This window comes from Triticum aestivum, chromosome 4B (assembly GCF_018294505.1).
Source record: "Triticum aestivum cultivar Chinese Spring chromosome 4B, IWGSC CS RefSeq v2.1, whole genome shotgun sequence".
Taxonomy (NCBI): Eukaryota; Viridiplantae; Streptophyta; class Magnoliopsida; order Poales; family Poaceae; genus Triticum; species Triticum aestivum.
This window is the reverse complement of record NC_057804.1, coordinates 445,507,585-445,522,320: the sequence shown is the minus strand read 5'-3', so window position 1 is coordinate 445,522,320 and position 14,736 is coordinate 445,507,585. Positions and strand designations below refer to the sequence as shown.

General features: G+C 42.4%; 1 protein-coding gene across 1 annotated transcript; it reads left to right on the top strand.

Annotated features, from left to right (window-relative positions):
- Positions 1-9,301: 9,301 nt before the first annotated feature.
- Positions 9,302-14,500, top strand: LOC123092615 (protein TOC75, chloroplastic). Its single transcript, XM_044514417.1, has 7 exons — positions 9,302-10,565; positions 11,410-11,631; positions 11,834-11,941; positions 12,436-12,630; positions 12,729-12,977; positions 13,351-13,605; positions 13,821-14,500. The coding sequence occupies exons 1-7, from the start codon at positions 9,402-9,404 to the stop codon at positions 14,058-14,060; spliced, it is 2,433 nt and encodes an 810-aa protein (XP_044370352.1). The 5' UTR covers positions 9,302-9,401; the 3' UTR covers positions 14,061-14,500.
- Positions 14,501-14,736: the final 236 nt, after the last annotated feature.

Genomic DNA, 14,736 nt, shown 5'->3' with positions numbered 1-14,736 from the left:
CTTTTAATTGCTACTACAAGCATGGAAATCAAACTAACTAATTTTTTTGGTTTTTCTTAAGGTTTATCAAACACACAAGAAGAAAGCTAGAAAAGGAGATTAAACTAGCATGGATAGTACAACGAAAAAATATGAGCACCGACAACTAGAATGAGTGTGTGTGAACATGAATGTAATGTCGGTGAGAAATACGTACTCCCCAAGCTTAGGCTTTTGGCCTAAGTTGGTTTATGGCCATGGGTAGCCTGGCTGATATCCGAAGTTGTAACTGGGGTCGTACTGAGATATAGCAGCCATTGCCTACTGGGCTGCAGCATGGCGGCGAGCTGCCTCCGTCCTTCTCTCGTACTCGTTTGCCTCCTCCCTGGTGATAACATATCTTCCTTTTGCCTGATAATCAAAAAGGGCAGGAGCAGGGAGTAATATGGACAGTGCGACGTCTGTCAAAGATTAGTCGATACTGGAGGAATTGTTCATTCCTCTCAAGAAAATGATGATTAACCATGGCATTATAATCTAAATAAGTGGGAGGCAACTCCCTATCATTTTTGTGTGCAGGTATGCCAAGATAACTAGCCACACGGGTCGTATAAATCCCTCCAAACAAGTCTCCAACTAAACCATTATTATGCAACCCACGTGCAACAATTGCCCCCAAGTTCTAATCTTTATTACCTAATACATCACTCTTGAGAACACAAAGATCAGGGACATACATGTGACATGCTTCATCCTTACCATTAATGCATCTACCAATGAAGAGAGCAAAATAATGTATAGCAGGAAACTGAATGCTCCCTATGGTAGCTTGTGCTATATCTCTAGATTCTCCCACAGTGATACTAGCAAGAAAGTCTATATTCAGATTTACGGGGTTCATTAACACTACCCCACTGTGGGAGTTTGCAAGCAGTAGTAAAATCTTCTAAGTCCATGGTATATGATTGATCATAAATATCAAATAGGACACTTTGAGAATTACGCGAAGATGAAAATTTAAACCTTCTCACGAATGAATCGGTCAAATAGTAGTACTGAGGACACTTATCTTGCATGAAGTCCTCAAGATCAGCATTACACACATATGCATCAAATTCATCCTTGATACCTACATTGACCATAAATTCTTCTGGCAGCCATTCACAAGGCCGCACGTCAGCTTCCCTTGGTGGTTCATCGTCTTGTTCACGCATAGCGCGCCTGGGTCCTTTCTTTACTGAAGAACCACCTTGATACATTTTCCTAGACATATTTCTTCCTCTGGAAAATTTCTGAAATTTTTAGTAACTCAAAATAAAAGTGAATCAAACTAAACAAGATTGATAGCAACTACTCCCACAAGTGCCTAGAGCCTATATCATGCATTAGAATTACTTGGGACCTCATAAATTTGGCATGCAAGCTTAAGAACAGGGTCACCTAGGCAGCAAAAAATTGCACTGAATAAAGCACTAGAACAAAAACTAATTGGACCGTTGGAGGAGTCACATACCAAGGAACAATCTCTCAAAGCAGTTTTGTGAATGGAGCTTTGAGCAAAGAGATCGAAAAAATCGCAGCAAAATGAGCTAGAACTCGTGCTTGAGCTGGATGGGGATTTTTTTTGGGAAGAAGATGGAGTGTGTGGGTGCAGGAATAAGTGGAGGGGGCCACCATGGGGCCACGAGGTAGGGGGACGTGCCCTGGACCCTCGTGGCCAGGTGACAGCTCCCCCTGCTGTGTTCTCAGTGCCTAAAATCCTCAAATATTCCAGAAAAAATCATACTAAATTGGCAGGGCATTTGGAGAACTTTTATTTTCGGGTATTTTTTATTGCATGGATAATTCAGAAAACATACAGAAAATACTATTTTTACTTTATTTAATCTAAATAACAGAAAGTAAAAAGAGGGTACAGAAGGTTGTGCCTTCTAGTTTATGCTCATCAAAAGGAATCCACTAACAAGGTTGATCAAGTCTTGTTAACAAACTCATTCCGAATAACATGGAACTGGAGAAATTTCGAATAACACTTGGTTACCTCAACGGGGATATGCACATCCCCAATAATAAGAATATCATATTTCTTCTTGACAATAGGAAGAGGAAGTTCAAAACCTTGGAATTTTTCCAATAGAATTGATGCTATGAACTTGAGGTTGTTTCCTCGGAAAGTGTACCGTATGCTCATTACCATTAACATGAAAAGTGACATTGCCTTTGTTGCAATCAATAACAGCCCCTGCAGTATTCAAAAAGGGTCTACCAAGGATAATCGACATACTAGCGTCCTCGGGAATATCAAGAATAACAAAGTCCGTTAAGATAGTGACATTTGCAACTACAACAGGCACATCCTCCCAAATACCGGCAGGTATAGCAGTTGATTTATCAGCCATTTGCAAAGATATTTCAGTAGGTGTCAACTTATTCAATTCAAGTCTACGATATAAAGAGAGAGGCATAACACTAACACCGGCTCCAAGATCACATAAAGCAGTTTTAACATAGTTTCTTTTAATGGAGCATGGTATAGTTGGTACTCTAGGATCTCCAAGTTTCTTTGGTATTCCACCCTTAAAAGTATAATTAGCAAGCATAGTGGAAATTTCAGCTTCCGGTATCTTTCTTTTATTTGTAATAATATCCTTCATGTATTTAGCATAAGGATTTACTTTAAGCATATCAGTTAAGCGCATACGTAAGAAGATAGGTCTAATCATTTCAGCAAAGCGCTCAAAATCCTCACCATCCTTTTTCTTGGATGGCTTAGGAGGAAAAGGCATGGGTTTCTGAACCCATGGTTCTCTTTCTTTACCATGCTTCCTAGCAACAAAGTCTTTCTTATCATAACGTTGATTCTTTGATTGTGGGTTATCAAGATCAACAACAGGTTCAATCTCTACATCATTATTATTGCTAGGTTGAGCATCAACATGAACATTATCATTAACATTATCACTAGGTTCATGTTCATCACCAGATTGTGTTTCAGCATCAGAAATAGAAATATCATTGGGATTCTCAGGTGTGTCTACAACAGGTTCACTAGAAGCATGCAAAGTCCTATCATTTTTCGTTTTCTTCTTTTTAGAAGGACTAGGTGCATCTAAATTATTCCTCTAAGAATCTTGCTCAATTCTCTTAGGGTGGCCTTCAGGATACAAAGGTTCCTGAGTCATTTTACCCGTTCTAGTAGCCACTCTAACAGCAAAGTCATGTTTATTATTTTATTCATTGAGTAAATCACTTTGAGCTTTAAGTACTGTTCTGCTTGAGTGGTAACCATAGAAGCATATTTGCTAATGATTTTAAGTTCACCTTTAACTCTAGCCATATAATCACTCAAGCGTCCAATCATGTAAGCATTACTCTTTAATTCTCTACCAACATAAGCATTGAAGTTTTCTTGTCTAGCCATAAAGTCATCAAATTCATCTAAACATTGGCTAGGGAACTTAGTAGACGGGATTTCTACTTTATCATATTTATAGAGAGAATTTACCTTTACTACCTGTGTCGGGTTATCAAGACCATGTATTTCTTCAATAGGTGGTAAATTAAGACCATGTATTTCTTCAACAGGAGGTAAATTCTTAACATCTTCAGCTTTAATACCTTTTTCTTTCATAGATTTCTTTGCCTCTTGCATATCTTCAGGACTAAGAAATAGAACACCTCTCTTTTTCGGAGTAGGTTTAGGAATTGGCTCAGGAATTGGCTCAGGAAGAGTCCAATTATTTTCATTAGTCAACATATTATTCAATAATAATCCAGCTTGATCGTCTATTCTTTCCCTGAAAACACAACCAGCACAACTATCCAAGTGGTCCTTGGAAGCATCAGTTAGTCCATTATAAAAGATATCAAGTATTTCATTTTTCTTAAGAGGATAATCAGGCAAAGCATTAAGTAACCGGAGAAGCCTCCCCCAAGCTTGTGGGAGACTCTCTTCTTCAATTTGGACAAAATTATATATTTCCCTCAAGGCAGCTTGTTTCTTATGAGCAGGGAAATATTTAGCAGAGAAGCAATAAATCATATCCTGGGGACTACGCACACAACCACGATCAAGAGAATTAAACCAAGTTTTAGCATCACCCTTTAATGAGAATGGAAATATCTTAAGGATATAATAGTAGCGAGATTTCTCATCATTAGTGAACACGCTGGCTATATCATTTAACTTGGTAAGATGTGCCACAATAGTTTCAGATTCATTGCCATAAAAAGGATCGGATTCAACCAAAGTAATTATCTCAGGATCGACGGAGAAATCTTAATCCTTATCAGTAACAAAGATAGGTGAAGTAGCAAAAGCAGGGTCATATTTCATTCTAGCATTCACAGATTTCTGTTTCAGTTTAGCTAATAACTTCTTAAGATCAAATCTATCATTGCAAGCAAGAAAATCTCTAGCAGTTTCTTCATCCATAACGTAACCCTCAGGAACAACAGGCAATTCATATTTAGGGGGAGAACCTTCATCATCACTATCTTCAATAATATCATCTTCAATAATTTCATTCTCTCTAACCCTAGCTAGTTGTTCATCAAGAAATTCACCTAATGGCAAGTAGTATCAAGCAAAGAAGTAGTTTCATCATAAGTATCATGCATAGTAGAAGTGGCATCATCAATAACATGCGACATATCAGAATTAATAGCAGAAGCAGGGGTAGGTGTCGCAAGCTTACTCAAAACATAAGGAGAATCTAGTGCAGAGCTAGATGGCAGTTCCTTACCTCTCCTCGTAGTTGAGGGAAAAATCTTAGTTCTTTCATCTTTCAAGTTCCTCATAGTGACCAACAGATATAAATCCCAAGTGACTCAAAGAATAGAGCTATGCTCCCCGGCAACAGCGCCAGAAAATAGTCTTGATAACCCACAAGTACAGGGGATCGCAACAGTTTTCGAGGGTAGAGTATTCAACCCAGATTTATTGATTCGACACAAGGGGAGCTAAAGAATATTCTCAAGTATTTGCAGTTGAGTTATCAATTCAACCACACCTGGATAACTTAGTATCTGCAGCAAAGTATTTAGTAGCAAAGTAGTATGATAGTAATGGTAACAGTGATAAAAGTAACGGTAGCAGATTTGTACCAGTTGTAACAGTAGCAACGGTAAAGTAAATAAGCAAAGCACAATATGTGAAAAGATCGTAGGCATTGGATCAGTGATGGATAATTATGTCGGATGCGATTCCTCATGTAATAGTTATAACATAGGGTGACACATAACCAGCTCCAGTTCATCAATGTAATGTAGGCATGTATTCCAAATATAGTCATACATGCTTATGGAAAAGAACTTGCATGACATCTTTTGTCCTACCCTCCCGTGGCAGCGGGGTCCTAATGGAAACTAGGGGATATTAAGGCCTCCTTTTAATAGAGAACCGGACCAAAGCATTAGAACTTAGTGAATACATGAACTCCTCAAACTATGGTCATCACCGAGAAGTATCCGATTATTGTCACTTCGGGGTTGTCGGATCATAACACATAATAGGTGACTACTTGCAAGATAGGATCAAGAACTCACATATATTCATGAAAACATAATAGGTTCATATCTGAAATCATGGCACTTGGGCCCTAGTGACAAGCATTAAGCATAGCAAAGTCATAGCAACATCAATCTCAGAACATAGTGGATACTAGGGATCAAACCCTAACAAAACTAACTTGATTACATGGTAAATCTCATCCAACCCATCACCGTCCAGCAAGCCTACGATGGAGTTACTCACGCACGGCGGTGAGCATCATGAAATTGGTGATGGAGGATGGTTGATGATGACGACAACGACGAATCCCCCGCTCTGGAGCCCCGAACGGACTCCAGATCAGCCCTCCCGAGAGAGATTAGGGCTTGGCGGCAGCTCCGCATCATAAAACGTGATGAAACTTTCTCTCTAATTTTTTCTCCATGAAAGAGAATATATGGAGTTAGAGTTGAGGTCGATGGACATCCAAGGGGCCCACGAGGCAGGGGGCGCGCCCAGGGGGAGGGGGCGCGCCCCCCACCCTCATGGACAGGGTGTGGGCCCCCTGGCCTTGATTCTTTCGCCAGTATTTTTTATATTTTCTGAAAAGTTGCTCCGTGGATTTTCAGGTCATTCTGAGAACTTCTATTTCTGTACAAAAATTAACACCATGGCAGTTCTGCTGAAAACAACGTCAGTCCGTGTTAGTTTCATTCAAATCATGCAAGTTAGAGTCCAAAACAAGGGCAAAAGTATTTGGAAAAGTAGATACATTGGAGACGTATCAACTACTTGACCAAATAAAAATCTAGCCTTTTCCCAATTTTATATCTTGGCAGATTTTAGCAACTTAACACAAGTCAAGCAATCAACCTACACATGCAATTCTAAGAGTATAGCAAAGGAATGTAAATCATTGCATATGAAGGTAAAGGGAGGAGTTTGGAGGGAGCAAATGCAATATAGATACGGAGATTTTTGGCGTGGTTCCGATAGGTGGTGCTATCGTACATCCACATTGATGGAGACTTCAACCCACGAAGGGTAACGATTGCACGAGTCCACGGAGGGCTCCACCCACGAAGGGTCCATGAAGAAGCAACCTTTGTCTATCCCACCATGGCCATCGCTCACGAAGGACTTGCCTCACTTGGGTAGATCTTCACGGAGTAGGTGATCTCCTTGCCCTTACAAACTCCTTGGTTCAACTCCACGATCTAGACGGAGGCTCCCAGGTGACACCTAACCAATCTAGGAGACACCACTCTCCGAAAGGTAATAGATGGTGTGTTGATGACGAACTCCTTGCTCTTGTGCTTCAAATGATAGTCTCCCCAACACTCAACTCTCTCTCTCATAGATTTGGCTATGGCGGAAAGATGATTTGAGTGGAAAGCAACTTGGGGAAGGTTAGAGATCAAGATTCATATGGTTGAATTGGAATGTCGTGGTGTCAACACATGAGTAGGTGGTTCTCTCTCAGAAAATGAGTAGTGGAAGTGTAGGCACGTTCTGATGGCTCTCTCACTAATGGAGAAGGGGATGGAGGGGTATATATAGCCTCCACATAAAATCTAACCATTACACACAAATTCCCAAACTCGATGGGACCGAATGGTTAAACTCGGTCAAACCGATTTGGTTCAAAATGTGAACGTTAGGCATTTCGGTGGGACCGACAACATCAACTCGGTGAGACCGATGCACTAGGGTTAGGGCAAAACCTCATCTCGGTGAGACCGATCACATGAACTCGGTAAGACCATTTCAGTAATAAGCAAACGGAGACTTGGTCAGGCAAACTCGGTGGGACCGATCGCTCATCTTGGTTAGACCGAAACGTCACGAAAAGGAAACAGAGAGTTTGCAATGCCAACTCGGTGGGACCGATCGCTCACTTCGGTTAGACCGAAACGTTACGAAGGGAAACAAAGAGTTTGCATTCCCATCTCAGTGAGACCGAGATCCCTATCGATGAGACCGAACTGATTAGGGTTTTTGGATATGGCTATGTCAAGTGAACTCGGTGGCGCCGGATGAATCAAATCGGTGGGCCGAGTTTAACTTTAGGTTTAGGACATATGTGGAAATGAAAAAGTGGTTGAGGGATTTTGGAGCATATCACTAAGCATTTTGAGCAAGCAAGCCATTAAGCAACACCTCATCCCCTTTTAATAGTATTGGCTTTTCTTATAGACTCAATGTGATCTTGGATCACTAAAATGAAAATGTAGAGTCTTGAGCTTTTGCCAATATGTGTCCTTAGCATTTTGAGGGGTCCACATCTCTAGTCCATGCCATACCAATCATTGAACTTTCCTAAACATTGATCTTGAAAGAATAATAGTTCAATGAGCTATATGTTGTTATGAATTACCAAAACTACCTAGGGATTAGTTGCTCTTTCACATCCCCACAAACCGGTGGTTGAATACTGCGGTGGTTCATGGCAGGGTGGACTACACGAGCATGCCGCTCGGCATTGGCAGAAGACCAAGGACCAACCATGAGGAGGGTGCACGGGAACCTATCAGGTTCTACGTGCAGAGCCATGACCGGGAGGACATCGCCATGCTCGTCATCCCGCCCGCCTTCAGGCCAGTGATGAAGCAATGGATGGTGCGAGTTCTGGGTCCAGGCGTAGATGTTCAAGGGGCACATGGTACTCGGGCACGGCTGGGAGTACTTCTGCCGCCGACACAAGATCGTCCCCGACAACCTCCTAGTCTTCAGGCTCTCCATGCTGGGGCCGAAGGTGCATATCTTCAACGCCAACACCTCGAACATCTGCATGGTCCGGTGCTCCAAGCACAACTGTGTCAGCGACATCACACATGCCATGTAGTTTGTCTGTCAAGTCTGAACTGAAGTGAGCAGCACCCTGGGTCCTGCATGGGCATAGAATGCCCCGCTGTTTTAAACTTATGCCTAGTAGTACTTATGATCTTCCTGTTCTACTGTGGTATGATCATAGTGTGTCCTATTGTGGACGTTTGTTTTTCTTTGTTCTTCTACTGTTGTTGATGTTCTTTGCTTTGTTCTCGCTGTTCTTCTGCTGTTGTTCATCATAGTGTGTTGTGTGTTGCAAAATGGGTGGTAAGTCCATCATATTTGAAAAGGGTGAGAAGACCTAGTACTTGCACCCAACCAAACAATTGTGCTTTGCATCTGCTAAAGCACAAACACATGCAACCAAACAACATGCACAAACACACTCTATCTTCTCCTTATTTAATATATGGGGCAAATCTTTTGCCTCCGTTTTGAAAAAAACATGCATCCATCTGGGCCTTGATGCAATGCAAGCAACTAATCAACATGCATATGTTGGGTTTTTGCCTGCATATGCTCAGCCAGACCCAACTATTTTTGTAGGCTCTTATGGTGTTTTCTTCTCTGAGACAACGATTTGCTTTGCAGATTGCGATCGTCGACATCTCGTGGTCTTCATTGACGACTTTTTGGCTGCTACTTCTACAAGCTCATGAGTTTAATTTGTTGTGCCAAGGCGTAGACCTATAGGCGGCATCGAGCTATGCTTATGACGCGTGGTCGGTAGATGCAGGATGGAAGACGACTTTGACACCCTCAAGATTTTTATATGTAATTTTATTTTCTATAAGGGCGCGTTTGTATGGATATTTGATACTTCGTATATGACCTTAGGCTTTTCAAAAACAACAAATTGGTATTATTGTTTTCGCAATCTAAAGCAGCATCAAAATTTAAAAGAAAAAAAAATAGCCATAGGCCGTGGCACCAATGGGAGTCGGGTGGCAGCACGCCGCCACGCAAGGGCACAGCAAAGCTAAACCCTCAACAAAAACGCGAAGCGGGGGCAGAAGATAGGGAAGAAACCCTTGCCCAGCTCCAGCCTCCAGGAGAGGAAGACCTCGCCCCCTCCCCCTCTCACCTAATCCGCGGCAGCCAAATGGCGCTCACCTCCCAGAGCCTCTTCTTCACCCCGTCGCCCGCCGGGCCTTCCCGGCGAGGCCGGGGGCGCCCCGTCACCATGTCCGCCGCCGCATCGCACAACTCGCAACCCCGAAACAACCCCTTCGCCGTCTCATCCTCCGCCCCCAAATCCGAATCCAATACCTCCAAAACCGACCTCGCCCTTGGCTCCGCCATCGCCGCCGCCGCCTCCGGCGCTTTCCTCCTCGCCTCCTCTGGCGGCTTTGGGGGCGGCCCCGGGGGCCCCCTCGGCGGGGGAGGCGGATGGGGCGGCGGCGGCGGCGGCGGCGGTGCCGGTGGCGGGGGCGGCGGGGGCTTCTGGTCGCGGATCTTCTCCGCCGGCGCGGCGAATGCCGACGACAAGTCGTCGTCCGACTGGGACCCGCATGGCCTCCCGGCCAACATCACCGTGCCGCTCTCGAAGCTGAGCGGCTTGAAGAGATACAAGTTGTCGGAGCTCAAGTTCTTCGACCGTGCCGCCCCTGGCGGAGGTGGCGCCACGGATGCCGGGCCAGAGGATTCCTTCTTCGAGATGGTTACCCTGCAGCCAGGCGGCGTGTACACCAAGTCGCAGCTTCTGAAAGAGCTCGAGACGCTAGTCTCCTGCGGCATGTTCGAGCGGGTTGACCTAGAAGGGAAGGCCAAACCTGACGGCACCCTTGGCCTCACCGTCTCCTTCACAGAGAGCGTCTGGAGTGCAGCCAAGCAGTTCAAGTGCATCAATGTTGGGCTTATGGCGCAGTCCGGCCAGGCTGACTTCGATCAGGACATGACTGAGAGGGAGAAGATGGACTACCTTCGGAAGCAGGAACGGGATTACCAGCAGCGTGTCCGCGGTGCCATGCCGTGCATTTTGCCAGAGTCCGTCCGAGGGGAGGTTCTGGCAATGATGAAAAAACAGGAGAAGGTGAGTGCCAGGATGCTGCAGAAGATCAGGGACCATGTTCAGAAATGGTACCACAATGAGGGCTTTGTATGCGCACAAGTGGTGAACTTTGGAAACCTTAACACCAGTGAGGTTGTGTGTGAGGTGGTCGAGGGGGACATAACCAAAGTGGAGTACCAGTTCCAGGATAAGCTAGGGAATTTTGTGGAAGGGAATACCCAAATTCCTATCATCGACCGGGAGCTGCCCCAGCAGGTATACATATACACTTCAACACTGCACACCACTAGCTTATAAAACAAACATGGGAGAACAATTTTATTAGCACTACTATGATGTTGTACAGTCAACTAATCTGTTAAAAATTAGCATCTACTCCCTCCGTTCCTAAATATAAGTCTTTCTAGAGATTTCAATATGGACTACATACGGATGTATATAGACGTAGTTTAGAGTGTAGATTCACTCATTTTGCTCCGTATGTAGTCCATATTGGAATCTCTAAAAGTGTAGGTTCACTCATTTTGCTCCGTATGTAGTCCATATTGGAATCTCTAAAAAGACTTATATTTAGGAACGCAGGGAGTAGTGATTTCTGTGACATTTTATTTTGACTAGTGACTAAAATTAGCTTCTTGTGATGTTTCTGACATTTTTTGTTGGCCAATGCACTATGTTGTGACTTTCAGTCTTTGTAAGAAGGTTTATGTGTTGTAGTAGTTCCAATATCCTGTTGAACTAGGATGTCTTTGGGTTATCTTGACAGTTGGAAACCTTCTTTTAGCACTTCTGTGTAATTTTGTTTATGTGCTGTTTAGCTAGGGGAGTAGCAGCCAAGACCATACCCTTTTATGTTGCATGGTTTGATGACGGATTAGTATGACAGATCACTTTTTGCTTCATACTTACTGCTACTGCTAGTAAGGTCTCCTTGTGCATGCCTTTAATAAAGATGAGTGTTTTCTTATGCTGACTGTGATGTTGAATTTGATCGTGATTCTCAGATGCTCATTTTGCTGCTATCAATGTTTTCCAATTGATTATCTGTTATTATTTCTGGGACTTCAGCATTTAACTCGAACTTCTGCTTCTATTACAGCTTCGACCTGGTCATATCTTTAATATTGGAGCAGGAAAACAAGCTCTGAAGAATATAAATTCGCTCGCTTTATTCTCCAATATAGAAGTGAATCCACGTCCCGATGAGACAAAAGAAGGTGGTATTGTTGTTGAAATTAAGCTTAAGGAACTAGAACCAAAGTCTGCTGAAGTAAGCACAGAGTGGAGTATTGTACCTGGACGTCAAGGCAGACCCACCCTGGTAAAATACCTACTCATTTCTCAGCTTTCTGTTCTCTGTGAATTCTTTATTTAAAATATTCCCTCCGTCCGTTTTTTACACTACACTAGTGTCAGAAACGCTCTTATATTATGGGACGGAGGGAGTACATGACTAATGAGAAAACTACAGAACATTGCAATCCTGTTATGCGGCATCGTATCTGATAGAAAATTTCTTTTAGGCATCCATTCAACCTGGAGGAACTGTGTCATTTGAGCACCGCAACATCTATGGTCTTAACAGATCCATTGTTGGTTCTGTGACATCCAGCAACCTGCTCAACCCTCAGGTTAGTTCGTAACGTGTCATCTTTTTCTTGTAGTTTTTGTTTGCTTGCTTATAGTTACTGTTAGATCATCATTGAGGAATCTTTTTCGGCAAAGATTCACAGCATAAGTCAAGCATGTCACTCTTGATCCGATATTTATCTGTTTTCTTCGTTACGCTATCATCTTGGAAGTGTACATTTGTACATGTCTACACTTCTGTCTACAAAATCCTTAAGCAGAATTTAACTTTAATTGCCCGCTACGATATAAAAGAAAAGAATAGTCCATATTGTAACTGTTAAAGTGCAACCCTGTGATACGTAAGACACACATACATGTCTGCTAACTTTCTATCATCATCAGCGGACATCGATTCATTTCCTTTTGGCCTTGTATTTGTCTGTCTTTAGACAACCTAATATGGATCTAGCATTCCTTCCTGAGAAGTTTTATCACTTCTGAATTTTGGTTTTCCACATGTATGTGCTTATCCATTTGTTTTGTGGGTCTTTAGGATGATCTTTCATTCAAGCTTGAATACGTCCATCCTTATTTGGACGGTGTGGATGACCGTAATAAGAACCGCACCTTCAAAACTAGCTGCTTCAACACCAGGAAATTGAGTCCTGTCTTTGTTGCTGGCCCCAATATGGATGAAGCTCCACCTGTCTGGGTTGACCGAGTTGGATTTAAAGCCAACATAACAGAGGTTTGCACAAATTGATATTACCTTCTACATATTTTGTTTTTTGTGAACTATTCAAGAAACGTCTCTAACATGAGGAAAATAACACTTCTGGATTTCAGAGCTTCACAAGGCAGAGCAAATTCACATATGGCCTCGTGGTGGAAGAGATTACAACACGTGATGAAACCAACAGTATCTGTACACATGGTTCTCGGGCAATGCCTAGTGGCGGCTTGAGCATGGATGGACCTCCCACGACCCTCAGTGGTACTGGTGTAGATCGAATGGCATTTCTACAAGCAAATATTACTCGAGACAATACAGAATTTGTAAATGGTGCAGTCATTGGTGACAGATGTATTTTCCAGGTATGCTGACCTGCAGCCTTATGTTTCTGAAAACACAAAGCAAACCTTATTACTAAGCGGCTCCAGACAAGGATAAAATCCTGTACTTAATAATGTCGAAAAGGACAAGACCTCTTTATGGTTTATATTTGCTTCAACCTCGAGACTTCCACACAGTACATAAAATTGAGTTTGGTCACATTCCAGTGAATGTTTTTGTTTATTATATATGTTCAGTAGTAACAGAGCCTGTAATTTATTTGTTAAATTAAATGTTTTGATAGCTCTGCACAAGCCTGTGAACATGTCTCTTTTACTGTTTAATGCCATCATGTGCCTGTAGAAAAATTCGTGGCGATATATTTTCTTATGAGATTTTTCTTGTTAACTGCAGTTGGATCAAGGTCTTGGCATTGGAAGCAAAAGCCCACTCTTTAACCGTCATCAGCTTACATTGACAAAGTTCATTAATTTAAATAATCAAGAGAAAGGTGTTGGCAAGCCGCTGCCAGCTGTGTTGGTTCTTCATGGTCATTATGCAGGTTGTGTAGGAGATCTGCCGAGCTATGATGCATTTACACTTGGAGGACCTTACTCAGTTAGGGGCTATGGTATGGGTGAACTGGGTGCATCTAGGAATGTTCTGGAGGTGAGTATTACTACAGAACCTTGGAATTTAGTCTGATGCATCATTTTTAACATCAATCATGTTATGTTTTGTGAGTTACTGCTTACCTTTTGATTTGTTTCATTAGATTGGACAAGTTTAAATAATCGACATGTGTCATCACATAATTTAGTGTTAGATATGTTGGTCGTTGCTTTGTTGGCAGCTCATGTTTATTTGCCTCTTAATCCACACAGGTTGCTGGTGAGGTGCGCATACCCGTGAAGAACACATATGTTTATGGATTTGCTGAGCATGGCACCGACCTTGGGAGTTCCAAGGATGTGAAAGGGAACCCTACTGAGTTCTTCCGACGCGTTGGCCATGGATCTTCTTATGGTGTTGGCGTCAAGCTTGGCTTGGTAAGAGGAGAGTACATCGTAGATCACAATACTGGGGCTGGAACCGTCTTCTTCAGATTTGGCGAGAGATTCTGAGTGCATTTCATTCAGCACATATCTTGAAGACGGGATGTTTAATGCACAATTGAGGCGTTGAGTCTCAAAGTGGCTATGCATGTGGGTGTGAACGGCAGGTGACTTGTGTTCTGCTGAATAATGAAGTTTTGTTCCTTCTTTGAGGAAGAGAGATAAGTTAGTGTCAGGGTGAGTTCTTTGCTTCTAGTAGGAAGTAAGGTCTGTTATTGCAGAGCTTCAAGCTGGTTGAATAGATGAAAGCTGAGCTCCTAGTGTTACCAAGGAATGTTTTGACAAGGCTTTGTGTCATAGTCAATTTGTTTCCATGTAACACTTTGTTGTTCAGTCGGTTAGCTTAATTGACAATGCAGTGTTGCGCTTTTCACGTATTATACAATGTAGCTAACTTATGGTGGGTGGTAATTCACTTGTTCATCTTAATTGTTTCATTGTTTTGAATATGTGATCGACCAAGATGAGTGTTTCTTGTTTGTATGTCGATGCTGTTTGCAGTTTGGAATATAGTTTAGTTTCCTAATAATTTTAGAGAAATTGCTTCAGTTATGCTCTATACACTAGTAGAATGCTCGTGTGCTGCCACAGGCATTTTAAAATATTTACTGGTTGTATATACAAACATAATGATCATGTTCTACTGAAAAACCATAATGATCATGTTCTACTGAAAGAACCATCT